The 18,165-nt window shown below is 39.5% G+C and overlaps 1 protein-coding gene across 2 annotated transcripts in view; it reads right to left on the bottom strand.

Moving 5' to 3' along the window:
• UPP2 (uridine phosphorylase 2) overlaps nucleotides 1-12,262 on the bottom strand; it is a 31,626-nt gene extending 19,364 nt beyond the window's left edge. Inside the window, exons 1-3 of one of the 2 annotated variants that reach the window (XM_005573239.5) lie at nucleotides 12,008-12,084; nucleotides 7,951-8,068; nucleotides 1,646-1,804 (exon numbers count right to left, since the gene is read on the bottom strand). In XM_005573239.5, coding sequence (XP_005573296.3) covers nucleotides 1,646-1,804; nucleotides 7,951-8,068; nucleotides 12,008-12,069 — 339 coding nt within the window. In that variant the 5' untranslated portion in view covers nucleotides 12,070-12,084. Of the gene's footprint in view, nucleotides 1-1,645; nucleotides 1,805-7,950; nucleotides 8,069-12,007 lie in introns of both variants that reach the window. The other variant, XM_005573240.5, reaches the window with a different exon arrangement.
• Between the last annotated feature and the right edge of the window lie 5,903 nt (nucleotides 12,263-18,165).

Here is an 18,165-nt window from a genome sequence, read left to right as displayed (position 1 = left end):
CTGAATATGCCCTGACTTTCAAATGCTTAGTAAGCGTCCTGGAGCCAGGAATCAAACTTGTATTGATTTGTATATCCAAAATTAAAAAGTCTGGGACTTTGGAACTGCCTCTGTGACTAATGAATAAACTCTCTCAGTATTATTTTTTCTTACCTAATTTTCTTACTATAATTAAGATGAATTATTATATGATCTCTCAGAGTCCTTCCAGTTCAGACATTTAGTAAGTTAATGATTGTCACTTATTATGTGATGCGTTGATGAAAGGACAAATGGACTTGTGCTCTCTTTCACACACATTTACCCCCATTCAACCGCTACTGGAGAGGAAGAGTTTTCAAAGAAGGAATCACAGTTGTCAGTCCCCTGCCTGCCTAGTAAGGCCCATTTCTAATTGGTAACCTTGGCATGACACATATTTCAGGTCTTTTTCCCGACAGGACAGCAGGATCAGTCTATTGCTGTTTTCATTTCTTCCTCTGAAGTTTTACTGCTTATTTATGGCAGTGCCACATTTTTAAGAAACTTAACATTTTTGTGTTTCTCCATTTACTGTACAAAAAACAGTTATCGTCTAAAAGTCCAGCAAATGTTGGTAAGAAAAAATTTGCCAAGATCAGTGGATATTCAGCTTCCTTCTAATGTAGATATTCTGTAATCGTTTATTGAATGCACAAGCGAATAATTGAATGGATTCCCATTTGAACAGGTTTCAGGCTCTCTTGGCCCAGAGAGGAGATCAATTTAGCTGCCTCATTGTTGTTGCATAATTTTCTCTTCTTTACCCCAGGTTTTCATCAATGCTCGTCCACACTGTAGGGCAATCCATGGATGATGCCTATTCCCTCTGGTAGGAGCCACTTACAGCTCAGTTCCTTAGAATTGCCACCCTGTGCAGGAGATTCTTCCCCTGTCCCCTGGCATGCCTGCCTGTGCCTCTTATGAGGATTGCACTGCCCAGAAATGTGATGGCTTCAGAGTTATTGCTTCGGAATACAGCCCTGTGCAGAGGGATAAACATGGGAAGGCAAATTGGACACCTATGCACATACGCCCTCATCAGTGTGTGCCCAGCTGAGTCCAAGGGGGAAATGGTCTGCATGTTCCCTAAAACTGCAAATCATTCCCCTTTCATTTTGTCTTAGGACACTGTGTGCTTCCGTAACTGTTCACATGTTCTAAATGCAGGACAGTAATTCACAAGAGCTCAGTAGAAATGCATTAGCAGCTTTTCAGCGAGCTTATTATGGTGTTAAATAGCAGCACTTTAGCAGTCCTGAAAATTAGCCTATGTGTACTAAAAGCTCAACATTCCCAAAGCTGGGTAAGGGATAGAGGAAGGAAAATTGCCATTGAGTGGGGGGAGTGAGGGGTGTTAACCAGTTACAGAGTAAAGAGAAAGGAGGGGTGCTTTGAGTATTTTCCCCCTAATTTGAATATCTAAGTGGTAACTAATAAACAAAAATGATGCTGCATGCTATGTTCTGCCCTGGGGGTTTTTTCCAATAAGAAACTCATACCTGGACACCTAGCTTAATTGTGTAAGAATGCAAAGCAGGAGGGAAAAAGAACGCCTACATGTAAAAGTTCCCACTTTTTTGTCTAGCCTGCAATGACTAGCTGAAATGCAACCATGGATACTCACATCGATGGTGAGCACAGGCCCGGTTTTGTACATACAATATCTGTCTGTCCCAGCACAGATGTCTTTTATGTCTTCTTCAGCTTCCTCCAACCCAAGCTCCTTGTGCATAAACAGTGCAAATGCTTTCATTCTGTTGGGGCTCCCACCAACACACACAAACTGTTAATAAAAATAAACAAGGGCCTGCCATGGTAACTGGGATAAGAACCACGGGTCAGTTTCAACTCTAATTTTTTATTTTACTTTTTAGTTAATTTACTTAAGAGTGTGTAGATGTCATGGTTTATGTTCCATGAATTAGCTATTTTGCATCAACCTGTAAATAAGGCAACAGATGCAAAGTTTTATGCACTAAATTAGTAAAAAAAAAAAAATCACAAATCAAAATAAATGTTCATATTATTCAAGGAGGTGTTTCCTGGTGTTTTTGTTTATAGTGAACACCAACCAGCATCTTAAATTGACATAGACAGCCTATTGTTGAGCATTACCATGACATATGCTTAGGATGTAAGTTCTGAGGCCACAGCATGTAAGTGATACAAGAGCAAAAGGAGAACTACCAGTTTTAGGTATGTTTTCTGATTCCGCATCCCCCATCATAAATTTGTATTGTGAAATGGATTATGTGAACTTAAAATTTTAAAGGAATCATTTCAAGACTTTTAAATTTCTTATTCAGAAGAAATTCTCATGGAACAAGCCTTATTATTGTAAATGTGGGATCTCCCTGTGGCATTTCATCAATTCCAGTGATTTATTTTTGTTTTTGCTTTATTCACATTTTCCCTTCTCTGAAATTAGGATAGGTGTTGCAGTCAGGGATGTCTAATAGAAGATGGCAATACAATTGTCTGGCAGTTACTCATACAACAGTCTGTTTAGGGGTCCACTAGCCCCAGGGACCAGGAATGGGAGAGGTAGATGCCAGGGAGAGAAGCAGAGAAGCACTAGGGGTCGGCAACAAGAGAGTGAGCACTGGCAGACTCTCACACCCAGGAGGAAGCACAGGCCACAGCAAGGTGGCAAGAGTCAAATCCTCCAGGATTCTGAAGTAAGTGGCGAGGAAAATGCAAAGAGAGAGAAGACAACATAGCTGAGGGTCTGCCCTTTGAGGTTGGGTAAACCTGGCTTTGAACTCCAACCCCATCAGTGAGTAAGAAGCTTGCTCAGTGTCACACAAATAAGCTATGTGCCTCAGACCATCTCCAATATAGGAAAAACACAGTACACCTCAGAGGGTTTTGAAAGAAGAACGTGAGATTGCATATGGCAAAGGACATTGCACAAGTCCAGACACGTTCTCAGTGATGGACAAATGGTAACCGTTAATTTATATATCATGTAGCAATTTTCTATTCCTGCTTCTGAACTTGCTTACTATTCCTATATTGCAGAATTTAGTACAAATGAAGCTGGTCTGAGTCGTCTAGTAAGGAAAAGGCAGTTGGTGGTATCTAGCTGATGTGGGCAGCATTGGACAGAGGATTGGGAGGGCTGACAAGGTCCATCACAGAGATAAAGAATATCTGTCTAATGAAATACCTAACTGAGGTTATAGAATAGGTGGCCCCATTCACAAATGATTTACTCTAACTATTGGGTGGTCTGATAACATGATGCATCCTGTTTCCATTTAGCAATAGTTCCTGAGCTACACTCTTTTGCAATTAGTGGTGTTATTAGCCCTGTATCCAGGCCCTCTGCTTCTCTTCTACCCTTAACATTGTCATTTCTCTGCCTTCTTATGAGTTTCTCTGATGAAGCCTTAAGCTAGTAATGAACTGCAATAGAAGTCAGCCATAAAGACTGGTAACAAAGAGGTTAAGACCATGGCTTCAGGTGAGTTTTAAACTTATTATTAATAATTCATGGAATTTTCTTCTTTGTTGGTGTGGATAGTTAAGACTTGGCTCACGATCTAAGTCCGAGGAAATTTTTAAAACACAGTACAGTAGTTTGAAAATAACCTCATTGTGTGGTGCCAGCGAATGTAAATTACAACTATTCACATTGACCATAAAACCAAAACAGATGTTAGAATAGCTTGTGGTTTGAATTCTCCTTTGAACTGTAGATGTTGCTATAATCAACAGGAATTCCTGAATATTTCTGGAGACATAAAGATCATATGCACAGACAGAAGCAGCTTGGTTTTTAAAGCCTTCCTTACTCCTAAACCAGACTCACTAAACATCATCTCTGGACACAGTTTTCAGTCTGGCTGCTTTAATGAGAAGTAAAATATGGCTGAAGACCACCAACCAACATTGACCTTAAGTGACATTTACAGTGTTTTTGTCTCAAACAAAACGATCAATTGTCCTGGTTTTATCAAAGAAGTTAGAAACACAATGGGAAGGAGTCAGAGGCATTACAAAAATATGTTAAGGACTTTGGCTAATGACTGCCAGAAAAAAGCTCAGCTTTAGATATCCCTAGTATCTTAAAAGTCTTAACTATGCCATGTTGTATGAATCTGGTCTATTGCATCTTATGCATTTTCTACATTAACAAGGGAATATAAATACATTCAAAATGCATATTATATGGTATTATAAAGTAATAATTTTACATATTACTAGAAATTTCTAGTGAGAGATTAGAGGATATCAGTTAGTGATTTTATAAAAGACATATTTGGATGTTGATATCGAACAGATAACTCCTAAGGATCCTCCACCGTATGTATTAATTGTCTGAATCTTTCTAGTGAGTGTGGCAGAGATTGATTAGCTGTTCACCTAAACAGTTTGCCGTTCTTTCTGGGCACCCAGCTAAACTTAACATCTCAGCCTCCTTTCCAGTTAGACAAGGTCATATGTCTGAGTTCCAGTGACTAGAATTTGAGCAGAAGTAATGGGTACCATTTCCAGTCCTAGCCCATAGAAATCTCCTATCCTACAAGGAGGATGTATTGGTGACCCTACATATTGTCACTCTCATCTGCTGGACAGATGTTGACACACTGGGAAACAGCAATTTATGCCTTGAAGGAAACAGAGTCACAATAATGGAAGGAGCCTGGGTCCTTGAATCATCAGTTGTAGGGAAACCATCCATCAACCAAGAACTCCCACTTTGTACCTAATATGAGTGAGAAGTAAACTTAACTTGTATTAAGCTACTGAGATTTTGCAGTAGCACATAGCAAAAATTTTTAAATATGGTGAGAATATGAAGGAAATGGGAGCGATTGCTGGAGTCTGAAGTTTCAACTTTATACACCCAGAGTTCTCCTTTCTTTGAAGATAATGCTATTAATAATGATTATCATCTCTGTGAAGACAAGGCTGAGTTTTCAGGTACTGATGGATTATGTCCTCTTTTCTGAGCCAGGACTGCTGCCCTGAGATTTAAGGGACTCAAGAAATTGAATGTAGAATGTTCTCGTTCAAAGAGGAGAACATGGCTGGAGGAAGGCAAGTTTCTGAGGAAACCATCTATGAGAATAAATCAGACTTTACCTGTTGCCTTGAAAAAATTCTAGTTCAGGTTAAATGGCCAGTTCCGATCATTTGGAACTAGGTTACCTGCTCCTCAATTTATACACACACACACACACACACACACACACACACACACACACACACTCTCTCTCTCTCTCTCTCTCTCTCTCTCTTTTGCCTCCTATTCATCAAAGTGGCTCAATCAGTAGAGTTGCTCTCTGATGGGATAAACAGGTTTGAAACAGAGCATATCTTTGTATCCAAAAGATAATTTACTGAAGGTTCACAGCCAGGTGGGTGGTGAATGTATAAGGTTGGATAGTGGTTATGATAAACAGTGTGTGAGAATAAGTGCTGAACAAAATCTGGACAGACAGAGATGTGAAGGTCTGGTTCCTGGGATTATAACCGAGATGGGACAACTATGTGTGTGCATGTGTGTGTGTGTGTGTGCGCGCGCATGAGAGAGAGAGATACATGCGAGTCCCTTTATTTTTATCTCTAAAACAAAGCTTTCCATCCCAATGATTTCCCAGAAACTAATACTTGGACTACTAAAAAGTACTAAAACATAGTGCTTTTATTTTTGTTTTTGTGTTGGTTTGTTTCGTTTGAACAGAGAAAGAGCCATTATTTTTTTTAATCAGAGAAACCTAAGTTTTAATCTCAGTTGTTTCACATACCAGCTGTGTTGTGCCTATTACAGATAAACATATATTATATATATGTTATAACACTATGTATATATTTGAGCCTGGGTTTTCTCATCTGTAAAGTGGAGATAATAACTACTTTAGTTGCTGTGGGGACTGACTGTACCATTCGCACGTGCCACACAGAGTCTGATATATAGAAAGCACTCCATAAATGGTAGAAGAGAGACAGAAACCCAGATATGTAGATAGCAAATCACTTTCTGCCTCAAATACATGTCTCAAGTCTTTTAAATGTATTAACCAGCTATGTGTCTTAGTTCATTAATTATGAAAAGTCTTTCAATTAATCAGAGTCATCTCTAGACAAAGGTCCTGGGATATTATTGTGAGGCATGAACCTCAAATCTAACATTTGAATTCTGGTACAATCTGATTATTGAGTATTAAAAACCACCTTGATCAATGACTCTTGGAGCATAAGTAAACCAAAACAGCAGCAGGGGAAGAGGTTACATTGAGAAGATGAAGCACAAGATAGAGGGAGGTGACACAAAGGCAAGGAGCGCAGCCTGGAGAGGAGTGAAGAAACGGTGGGTCACCTCGCTGTGAGGACACCCACCCAAACCCTCACACTTTCCTGCCTAGGAGAGAGGGAGTGGGAGAAGGCCACTCAGCACCTACTGACCATAGGCATCGTAGATCGATTTCTTCTCATTTTCCAACTTTTTTTCTTTCCCTCCCTCCTTACTTTCTTGTTCCCTTCCTTTTCCTCTGCCTCCAACCTCTTCCTCCTCCTTCTTCTTAACCTCCCCCTCTTCTTCTTCCCCTTTTCTCACCTGCCTCTTGACCCAATGGGTAAGTGAAAGAGCTAGGATTAAATAATTATGGACAATCCTGAGTTACTGTGACCCAAAGGGTCCTCCTAGTGCAATGAGCAAGGACCCTAGAGATTGGACTTGGAAGAACTTGGTCCAGGTCTCAGCGCCACCACTCTGTGGTGTAACTGTAACCTTCTTCCACCTCTCTGAACTTAATTTTCTTGTTTTATGGAGAGAGTTAATATCTGCTAAACCCACCTAAAAGAGCTAAATCTGCAGATGTTAGTGAGATAGTACATGTGACGCTTTTATTTTTGTTATTGTAATTGCCAAAGAAATGAAAAAGTCAGATGAAAACTGCGCGATTCTCCATTAGTGCAACTGTAAATAGATATAGTCTTTTGGAAAACAAAGTTCTTTAAAAATCCAGTCTCTTTGAGCATTTCTGTGAATCACCCTAAGCAAACTGACCTAAATGTAGAAAATCTTCAGGTACAAAAATATTCATTTGACTCCTGTTTATAATGGAAAATATTTTAGCATAAAAGTTAATAATAGTCTCTGTAATGTGTGGTACACCACTTGACACCCATAAATGATATGTTTCAAAAGAATGTAATAATATGGAGAAATGTTAATGATGTAAAGCTAAATGATAAAGTGTAGAATGCAGCTATATAGTTACAACTATTTTAAAGTCTATTCATTAAAAATGATTGAAAGAAATAAATGAGTTGATCGTGTCTATGTTTAGGTGGTAGGACTACTGGGTGTTTTTTTAAAATCATATTCTTTTTTGTATTCCCTGTTTTAAATAAGGAATACAAATTACAAATTGCTTATATAATTAAAATACATGTCAGATAAAACAATGCAGAAGTACAATTTTATGTAGTATTTAATAAATAATTTTTATGAAATATTTCTTACGAAACAAAATCTTAATATGAAATATTAGATAATGATTATTTTCCAGAAGTGAAATAATATTGTTAGTTTTGTTGAGTTATTTTTATGATTTAATAAAATGAGAACTAGTGAGATTAAGCTATAAATGTAGATGTTAGTGAGCTGAATCTGTTAAAACATAATGAATTCTCAACACCCAGCAGTATTGTCAATAAAATTGTATTTATCTCCAGGGACCAGAGTAGTCAAATAACATGTTTGCATTAGATTTAGTTTGGGAACCTTTATGTCTTGTTGGGGTGGAAATGATTGTTCATGATATACACATTCCAAATTGTTTCAGAGAATGAGTGTGACTTTAGTTCCTGTTGGGACTTCACTAGCCAATGGTGTATAGATTATTCTGGCAAGGTAAGAAGAAAAATTAGTAGAAAAAACTCAATCAATTTTCCTGAAATTAGAAATGTTTTTACCTTTACATCTCCAAACATTGCTGGTAGGTTGTGTGTTTTTGTTCCCAAATCCAAGTGATAGAGAATGTCTTCATCCATTGAATCCAAGTAAGGATTTTTAACATGAACAAACCTTTTTCTGGAAAAAAAAATTACACAAAGAAGATATAAAAGAATTTTGAGAGAAAGCTCACAAGAAAGAAAGTCTGAACATAAACCTTCCTTTAGGGTTAAATTATTCGTTGAGAAGCAATGCAGTATAACAATAATTATGGCGAATATTTGCTCTCACTATGTGCCAAGCATAGCACTAAGCATGAAAATGGCATGAAAACTGCATATAACAAATTCATTAACTCATTTGTGCCATAACTGCTGTATTAGCTGGGTAAGATTAGTAATTTAGTTTACAAACAAAGAAGCCAAGGCTTACAGAAGTTGAGAAACTTGTGCAAGATTAACAACCAGTAAATTACAAAACAGCCATTTCTATTCAGTTCTGATTGTAATGGTCATCTGATTTCTTTGCATGGGAGGCTGTGGAATATAAGCTACTGGGGATTCAGATTGCCTGGGTTCCAGTACAAGTTCAACCATATATGTCCTAATTGTGCAAACTTGAGTAAATTATTTGTATTTTATTTTATCTTCTCAAAGTGTAGCATGCATAAGAATCAGCCAGACACTTCATGGACTCCTCTTCTGGAAATTCTGATTCAGCGGGTTGTTGATGTGTGTCCGAATTTGCATTTCTAGCAAACTCCTCATTGGTCCTGACGCTGATGGTCTGTGGACAACACTTTGAATAGCACTGCCATTGAGGACTCCACCAACCAAGCTGAATACACCACTTTCTTTCCAACCCAGTGGCCACGGCCCTGGCTTGAACCCCCATCACAGCAGTACAGCTAGAACACCAATCCTTCCTCTCTTTTCTTTGTAAAATACCACGAAATGCAAGACAGTGAGCTGATGACGGCTATAAGAATGACCTTAATTCAATCCAGTTCATATTTATGAAGGATATCATTTGTAGCTTTTGGTTATTTGGGTAGTAATCATATGCCACTAGAGTTTTCAGTGATAAAAGGTATCTACCCCCACACCACAGTGGGTCAAGACGTCTTTGCCAAGAACTGTCTGGGACTTCTTTGTTCTTTGTTCCTCCCATTTCTCTCCACATGCCTTCTCTTCTCTTCTCTGTTCTCTCTTTTCTCTCCTCTCTCCTCTCTCCTCTCCTCTTCTCTTCTCTTGTCTTCTCTTGTCTTCTCTTCTCTTCTCTTCTCTTCTCTTCTCTTCTCTTCTCTTCTCTTCTCTTCTCTTCTCTTCTCTTTCAGAATTTTGCTCTGTCACCCAGGCTGGAGTGCAGTGGCCCAATCTCAGCTCACTGCAACCTCAGCCTCCTGGTTCAAGCGATTCTCCTGCCTCAGCCTCCTGAGTACCTGGGATTACAGGTGCCCACCACCATACCCAGCTATTTTTTGTATTTTTAGTAGAGATGAGGTTTCACCATGTTGGCCAGGATGGTCTCAGACTTCTGACCTCAAGCGATCCACCCACCTTAGCCTCCCAAAGTGCTGGGATTACAGGTGTGAGCCACCAAGCCTGGCCTTTCCACATGCTTTTCATTCCATACACTTCAAAACATTTTACCAAGCCTTGTGTCTTTCTATATCTTTATTGATTCTCACTTTGATTGTGTATTAAAATTACCAGGGAGCTTTAAAACAAAAACAAAAACAAAAACACTATTGACCAGGCACTAATTAATTTAGACACTCTGTATTTTAAATCTAAAAAATTTAAGTATTTTAAAAATCTTCTCAAATGATCTTTGGTACAGCCAAAGTTGAGAACCCCTGCTTCAGGCCTTTGTCCTTCAAACATCCTTCCTCCTTTCTTCTACTTTTCACCTACCAAAATTCCAATTTTCCTTCATGGTCCAATTCAAATATTACGTCTTCCATAAAGGCTTTTCCAAGCATCTTCTCTCCTTGGTCAGTATTACTTTTTTTCTTACTGTGTTCCCAAAGCATTTGTTTCATACTAGTGCTGGTAGATAGCATTTCACATTGTAATGTAGTTAAGTTTCCATCCCCCTAGAAAGACTGCGAATCCCCTGAGGCAAGCTATCTCAAATATCTTTCTTGAATCCCTAAGTTTTAACAAATTCTATTGTTGAATTAAATTGAACTGTTCAGAAAGTAGAACAAAATACTATTAATTTCCTTCTCAAAAACATCTAGAGTAATAGATTTTTAATTAGTTACTGGGTCATACATACCTAGTTTCCAAAATAAAGTATTCCATGGTGTTAGTGCACTTTACTACTACAGAACAAGCTTCAAAATCTCAAAGCAAAGGGACATTTCCTTTCTTCTCTTGTGAGGCAAGAATTTAGCCCTAGTCCCTTGTTATACAGTGTGTGGTCAGTGAACTAGCAGCATCAGCAACACCTGGGGAGCTCCTTAGGAATGCAAAATCTTAGATTCCACCCCACATCTGCTGAATCAAAATCTGCATTTTAACAAACTCTGTGTGATTCACATGCACATTAAAGTTTGACAAACACTGCCATCCACTTTTTCTTCCAAATTCTATTACACTTTCTGTTTCACTCTGCCAAGACTACTTTCACGACCTGGAAATATTCCTTTGGATTCCCAACTGAATCTATGAATCATTATTCTATAAAAGAGTCTTATTCCTCTACCCTAGTGATTCCAAACTCTAGCTACATATCAGAACCACCAGGGGCACTTTAATTCCTAGACCCTATCTCTAGAAATTCAGATTGACTTACTCAAGGAGACCTGGGCTTTGGTGTTTTTAAAGTCACTCATCTATACCACTCTTCCTATCTCCGGGGAGAAATTCTCCAACCACCAGAGCCATTAATTATTTTCACTTGTATTATAACACATTAATTCATTAGGATTACTTTTCCTTGATGCCCTGGCCCACTGTCTAATGATTTCTCAGAAAATTTGGGGGACTGCCTATAGAAGTGTCTTGTTTCACTGGGTTCATCAAGCAGCACTTCTAAGATGATCACTCTGTCAGTACCAAAGAAAAAGCTTGTTTGGGATTTCACACCAAATTTCTACCCAATATGAATGTAGTTTTTGCAATACTTTGATTTTTCCAAAATATATACTTTTTACTAAATAAGTTTGTACGTGTTGTTTTCTCTTCAAACTCTTTTTCCTTTCCTAATACAGATAATAGTCTTTTTAGTAAATCATGACAAATTACACTACGTGATGAGTATTAAATATTGCCAAACAAAAGAAATTGCTGGCTGGGAAGAAGTCTTTCCATTTGCCATTACCTTCGTCTTCATAATTTTTCTTTTTCTCTTTCTCCTGGGCTTCCCTGAGGAAGGGAACATGCAGGAGGCTACCTCTGTTTGGGGTGGGCAAATGGAGTGTTTTCTGAAATGCTGATATAATGGAGGCTCTGAGCAAGACATTTCACACAACTCTCAGGAAATCAGAGGGAACCATCAAAATCTCCTTATGCCTCATGATGATTAATGCTCTGTTGTGTTCTGTTAACCTGGGGCAGGAACTGGAGCTAAATTTGTAGACAGCTTCAGCAATTTTATATCTACCCATGAGATTAATCACATAAATGGTATTTCAGAAGTAAATTCTCTGTAAGGTCCATCACGAAGCATATTAAATCACTCCACAATATCCTGCAACACAATTAAACCTCCCTCAGGCACTGAGAGACCCTTTTAATTATTTCTCAATTGCAGCGCATGGTCTTGGAATTAAGGGCTGAACGCTATAGTGAGTCCCAGGCTGAACCTTGAATTTGTTTACTACTGAAGGTTGGCTAAATTTTTGCATGTTTTTTTGACTTATTTTGCCCCATTTTCTTAGATGAGCCAACCCCTAACCCCCAAAATCAAGGAGTAAAAATGTCATTGAAAAGACATTTTGCATTGTTTTTATTGTTTTATGAGCTGTATCCAGTGATAACTGTAGAGGCCCATTATCTAATCATTTAATACAAAATCTAAGGAGCATCCATCTGATCAAAACAAATTTAGAAAATCAAAATTACTCACCCAACATATGTATTCCTATCAGATCTCATGGAACTATTGGAGGCAGGTATAACCGAAGCCATTCTCTCTACTATGTGAATAGTCACTCTTAAATTGATGTCAAGAAAGAGAAATATTGTGACTTGCTATTATAGATCTAGTCATAATAGTTCAGTTCCAAGTTAGAATGATACCCTCTCTTTCCTGTGAAATTGCTAAGAAACATTTTCCTTTAGCATTTTAAATTTTCCTATCAAATAAAAAACGCCCTCCCTGACATGCCTTTTATACCACAGCCCAGCTCTCAGAGCAGAACTTTCTCAAGAAGATAGGTCCCCTTTGATGGTGTGCCATCCTAGCTCTTTGACCAGGTTGGTTAGCTTGTTAACTATTGGTGAGAACCTTTCCTTTACATTTGTCCTTGATCCCAACACAGGTTTGATGTTGTAAACAGGCTTATTTGCTTTGAGAAAACTGTACACGGATACAAGTCCTCTTTTGGTTTCTATAACACGCCTACCAGGTCTTCTCAAAACTGTGTCCAATACATACGAGAACGTTCAGTTCTCAAACATTTCAGTTTCCCCTCTCCATCCAGCCCCTCACCAACTTGTTTTCATTCTTTGTCATCACAAGTTAGGAAAGCATCCAAAGTCAGGACCTCAGAATGTCCCTTTGTCTGAACTTTGCTCATTCCAGTTCACACAGAAGGACTGATAATTTAAAAAAAAAAAAAAAAAACTTATTTCCCAGGGCCTCTTTCTTTAAACTGTAGGCCGTTGGTAAAATTTATTGAATCAGGGGTTAATCCACATGGAATAATATAGCATAGTATTTTCAGAAAACGAAGTCTCTGCCAAGAAAGGCATGAATTCACTACTTTTGCTAATGCTTCTCACTTTTCACTTTGGGGATGGAAAAATCTAGAAAACTAGATAACTTCGTCCTGATCTTTTTTCCCTTCACTCCCAGAGCAATCGACTGAAGTTCTATGCTGGTGAGAGCTTCAAGAACATAGTCTCATGGCTTTCAGGCGAATCAGAACCTAAAATGTCTATAAATGCCAAACAGCAGCAAATACAAGACACCTCCTAATATGCTTGGATTTCTAAGAATGTGCATCACAGTCAAGAATCAAGTGCTCATATCCTAACTGAGTTCTCCATGTTAGAAGATGCTCCTCTTCCTGGTGACAGTCATTCTTGGCAAACTCTTTGAATGTCACACTGGCCTCCTTTGGCCCATCTTGGTCAGACAGCAAAGTTTACAGAATAGGAAGGAAAAAGAATAGGGGACTCTATATTGAGGAATCCATGTAGCCTAAATCTTGCCATTGTTACCACCAACTAGACGTTTGCAACTGTGCCCAGATATCAAAAAATTCCTGAGGACACTTATCCTGGAAAAGGTAATGATGACTATGAGGCAAAATAGTCTTTAACATGTGTGTTGCCTTTGTAACTTAGGACAGTAGTTATTGTTGATAGCTTGTAATAATACATCTGTCTCTTACCCCTGACTCATCTCAGGCTGGTCTACCTGCTGCTCCTTCCCAGGAACCACTGGCAATTTTGAGACTCACCATACTCACTCACTACCACAGGCACCAGCACACTTTTATTTGATATTCCATGCCATACCTCTCAATTTTATTTTTAAGGTATAATGAGGAGAACCACCAATTTCAATCTGGCATTTACCTCTGGGTTTGAGACATAAAAGCATTAGCTAATTAGATAAGTGTTCAGTAATTAATTACCACAGTGAATTAACTAGGTGGATTAACATGTCTGTTTCCAGTGCAGATTCAGTCAACCAGTGATATTGATCACTAACAGTGCCAGGTAATGTCATTTGAGATTTATGGACCCCATGAAACAACTCGGCCAGACATTAAGGCAAGTGATTGTCTTTTGGATGAAGTTCAGAATAATCTTATGGAATCTATAAAAGTTGATCTATGAAAGTAGAATACTAGTTAATGCCTTCTGGGCAGTCTTAAATTATTCTCCCCACTTTTCAATCTTCTCAAGACTCAGTCCTGCTCTTATGGTAGGTTGTTTCTCAGCAATGTTTTTTGATTGACTGTATTGCAAAAGGCCAGTCTCCTGAAGAGCATGGGAAAAGGTTTCGTTTTTAAAAATTATGCACACAGGAGTGCACAAGGCAAACTCAGGCTCGGCCACTGGGTGATTTGCAAACAAAGGCTATGTGCCAGGCACAGCCCATGACTCAGTCCAGCCTTGTGATCAGGAGGGTCTTGCATCAGATCTGCCAAATCCATGCTCCACAGTGTCTGGCCTGAGACAAAACATTTCACTTCCTACCGTCTTCCTTTATGATGCCGGCACTATCACATTCTCAATTCCATTACAATTTTCTATCTGGCTTAATTTTGTCCCTGAACCTCTAATATTAGAGGGGGGAAAAAAAAGCATGGTCTTGATGTACCACTGGATAGCATTTAGGCCTCCCTGAGACTATGTTTTTGTGCTCTTTCCCTGCCTCCTAGACTGGCCCTGGGACCAGAGTCTCAGTTCTTAGATGCCTCTCCATGGGGTATCAGCAAAGGTTGTACTCGTTCACCTGAGGCTGCAGCAAGCACCCATACCCAGAAAACACTGCCCCTTGCACATGCACGCACACTCACACACACACGCACACGCACGCACACGCACGCACGCACTCACACTCAGACACACACGCACACGCACGCACGCACACACACACTCACACTCACACACACGCACACGCACGCACGCACACACACACTCACACTCACACTAGCCTTACAGCCTATGGGAGCAGGGGTGTCCAGGCACAGCAAAGTCCTCACATCTCCTTCTTTGGCGGGTTTTGTCAGAGTGGGGATGGGGTAACCAAGAGCCCTTTCCTCCTGCCACATCAGATTCCCCTGGCTCTTCCATTCAGCCCATAGCACCAGTAATGGCTTGAGAGAGCTCCAAAAATGTCCTAAGCTATCCATTCTGAGGCTAAGCAATTTGTATTTTCATTTATTCATTCAATAAATATTAACTGAGCATACACCATGCTCTAGGAAGTCTAGGAAGTGCTGAAAATAAAGGCATTAATATGACAGTTCTTGCTTCTTTTCTTCCACAAAAATATTGACATTCTATGAATAAAGAAAATGCAAGTTACCACACTTCTCATACTAACCTTCTATATGTTAAAACACATATACTAAGTGTAAATTCAGCATTCGCTCCTTCATGACAAATAACTAAAACTAATTAAAGGTCTTTTAATCTTTCCTTGAGTGTTTATTTTCCAATACATAGATTATAGCTGCCTCAAAACCTTTGTATAAAAGGGGAGCTGTTAAAAATATACAATTGTTTTATAGTATAGACGTGTTATAGTTTAACATTATTACACATATGTGCAAAGAAAACGTCCAGTATTTTCTATCAGCTATCCAGTCTTTCTCACTATACCCACCCTCCTGGGAGACAGAGCAGAGGATAGTGTTTTTAAACTTGCCACTTAGCATCTCTGTTAATTGCATCTTTGGTTTAAATAGTCTCATTTAAATGATTTATTTTCTTTTAGATATGTATTCATCCAATTTCTTCCTTGTACCCACTGCTCCCATCTGAGGTGACACATACTAAATGGAATAGTGGAGAGGAGCAAGGAGGAAAAGAAGGGTTCTTGGATCCTTGCGCTCAGTTCCTTATATTATCCCTTGGCTCTATGTGATGTTGTAGCTCAGGCATTGTCCACTGTGTCCCCATGAGGGACCTGTGGCTACTTAGGTATAGTCTATGGGTCCTTGAATGGGCTCACTGAGATGCAGCTGGCCCCATCTGGCCCTAAGGGAGCATTATGCTGGCCCTTCCCATCACCATCTTGGATGCGGGCCTGAGCTGACTATGGAGATTCTCCTGGAGAATCGCAACCTTTCTTAGGCTGCATCGAAGGATGCAGGCCTCTGGCTCCAGTGTTCTCAGGCTGGTCCATGCCTAGTTGGATAGGAATAGTGCCCTCCTCCTTTATTTTCACCCCCAAGGGTGGACGGTCACCGCAGACCTTGGTCTGTCTCTTGCCCCATTTCTCCTGCCCTCTCACTCTCATAACTAGAAAAGGAGATCCTCTTTGTACTTTTTCTCTCTGTTTTATGTGAATTCCCCTTATATTCTATCCTGAGTTCTCTTTGGTTTCTAACAATCTCCATGTTCAAGTCCAGACCTAGGTTTTGTTGTGTTAATGGCAGCATAAACATATCTAAAATCTTTATTTTTCCTCACATTGCCTTATTAGGGACTCAAAATTGCTATAGAAAGAATCCTAATTTCCTACTCTACCTCCCATTCCCCCAGCGGATAGATGGGAGTGTGCACTATGAAAAAGGCCATGTATACAGAAAAGAAAAAAGAGACTAGTATTAGGTTTCACAGTACTCTATTGATTATAATTATAAGCAATAAAGAATTGTATCCCGGCCGGGCGCGGTGGCTCAAGCCTGTAATCCCAGCACTTTGGGAGGCCGAGACGGGCGGATCACGAGGTCAGGAGATCGAGACCATCCTGGCTGACACGGTGAAACCCCGTCTCTACTAAAAAATACAGAAAAGGCTAGCCGGGCGAGGTGGCGGGCGCCTGTAGTCCCAGCTACTCGGGAGGCTGAGGCAGGAGAATGGCGTAAACCCGGGAGGCGGAGCTTGCAGTGAGCTGAGATCCGGCCACTGCATTCCAGCCTGGGCTACAGAGAGAGACTCTGTCTCCAAAAAAAAAAAAAAAAAAAAAGAATTGTATCCCGAGGACAAATGCTATGACCCTACAGTGTTTGTTTTGCTCTTTTTTGGAGGGTGTTTCCCTCCACAATTCTGTCAAAATGCACTGCTCTTCTAGGCAGGGTCAGGCAGAGGGGTGGCAGCTGAATGTTTGCACAGATACCTTCCCCCGAGGGTTAGTGTAGCGGAGGCTGACCCATGCTGAGGCGCTAGGGAGGACTGCAGCATCCCCCAATCCTTGCAAAGGACTGGAATCTTTATAAAGCTGAAATTTGCCTGAGGAAAATTTCTTGATTGACAAAATTTATTTTTTACCAGAATTATGCTTCCTAATATTTAGAGTGTATATATATATATATATATATATATACACACACACACACACACTCTCTCTCTCTCTCTCTCTCTCTATATATATATATATAGATAGAGAGTTGTTGATTTAACTCATATATATAGAGAGAGATGCTGTATATAGAGAGAGTGTGTGTATATATATATAAAAATATATGTAGATATACACACATATATATATCTCCAGGAATTTCTCTTTGGACAATGATTAAAGTCAATAAAATGACAAGTTTCAAATTGTGTGAACATTTATTTATAGGCTTTTGTAGGGGTTTTGGTGGGGAGGACTGACTATTGTCAACCATTCCAGAAAGGGCCTGTCTCCAGGTAAATGGAGACTCCACATAAGAAGTGTCATACTTATCATGCAGTAAGTGATTATTAAGCACCTACTATGTGCTAAGTTTGTTAATGCTTGAAGATGAGCAATGACTTGTTTTAGTATTTTATAATAATGGTCTTTGTTCTCAGCCTGTTTTTTCTGGCAACATCCAAATGAAAAGAACTTTACTTACAACTTCCTGGCTTTTCTGGAGGTCTTTCTTAGCAGAAGCCTGACTCCCACAGTGTGACCAAATCATAAATGCACTGTTTTCTAACAGCTGACCTTAAGCCAACACCAGAGCCTCAGAGTCAACAGAAAACTGAAAAGCCAGCAAAGGTCATCAGTGCCTCTAGTGGCTTGGTCAACAGAGGGCCTTAAGACTGAAGACCCTTAACTTCTGCATGTACTTGACTTCAATTTTTAGGATGTTTCTGTTCTTAATGATGTTTGAGAAAATATGAGGCACCACGTGTCTAACAAAAATTCAAGAAAAGCTATTTCATTGGAAATAAAGCATATCTTAAATCAATACCAGTAGGGAATAAAATGTAAAAGCTTTTGTCTAAGTTCAAAATAAACACATTCAACTCAGAATAGAAATCTGAAGGACAAGGAAAAATAATGAAAAAAGCAGGAAAAGGCCGGGCGCGGTGGCTCAAGCCTGTAATCCCAGCACTTTGGGAGGCCGAGACGGGCGGATCACGAGGTCAGGAGATCGAGACCATCCTGGCTGACACGGTGAA

This window comes from Macaca fascicularis, chromosome 12 (genome assembly GCF_037993035.2).
Source record: "Macaca fascicularis isolate 582-1 chromosome 12, T2T-MFA8v1.1".
Taxonomy (NCBI): Eukaryota; Metazoa; Chordata; class Mammalia; order Primates; family Cercopithecidae; genus Macaca; species Macaca fascicularis.
This window is presented reverse-complemented; position numbering and strand designations above follow the sequence as displayed.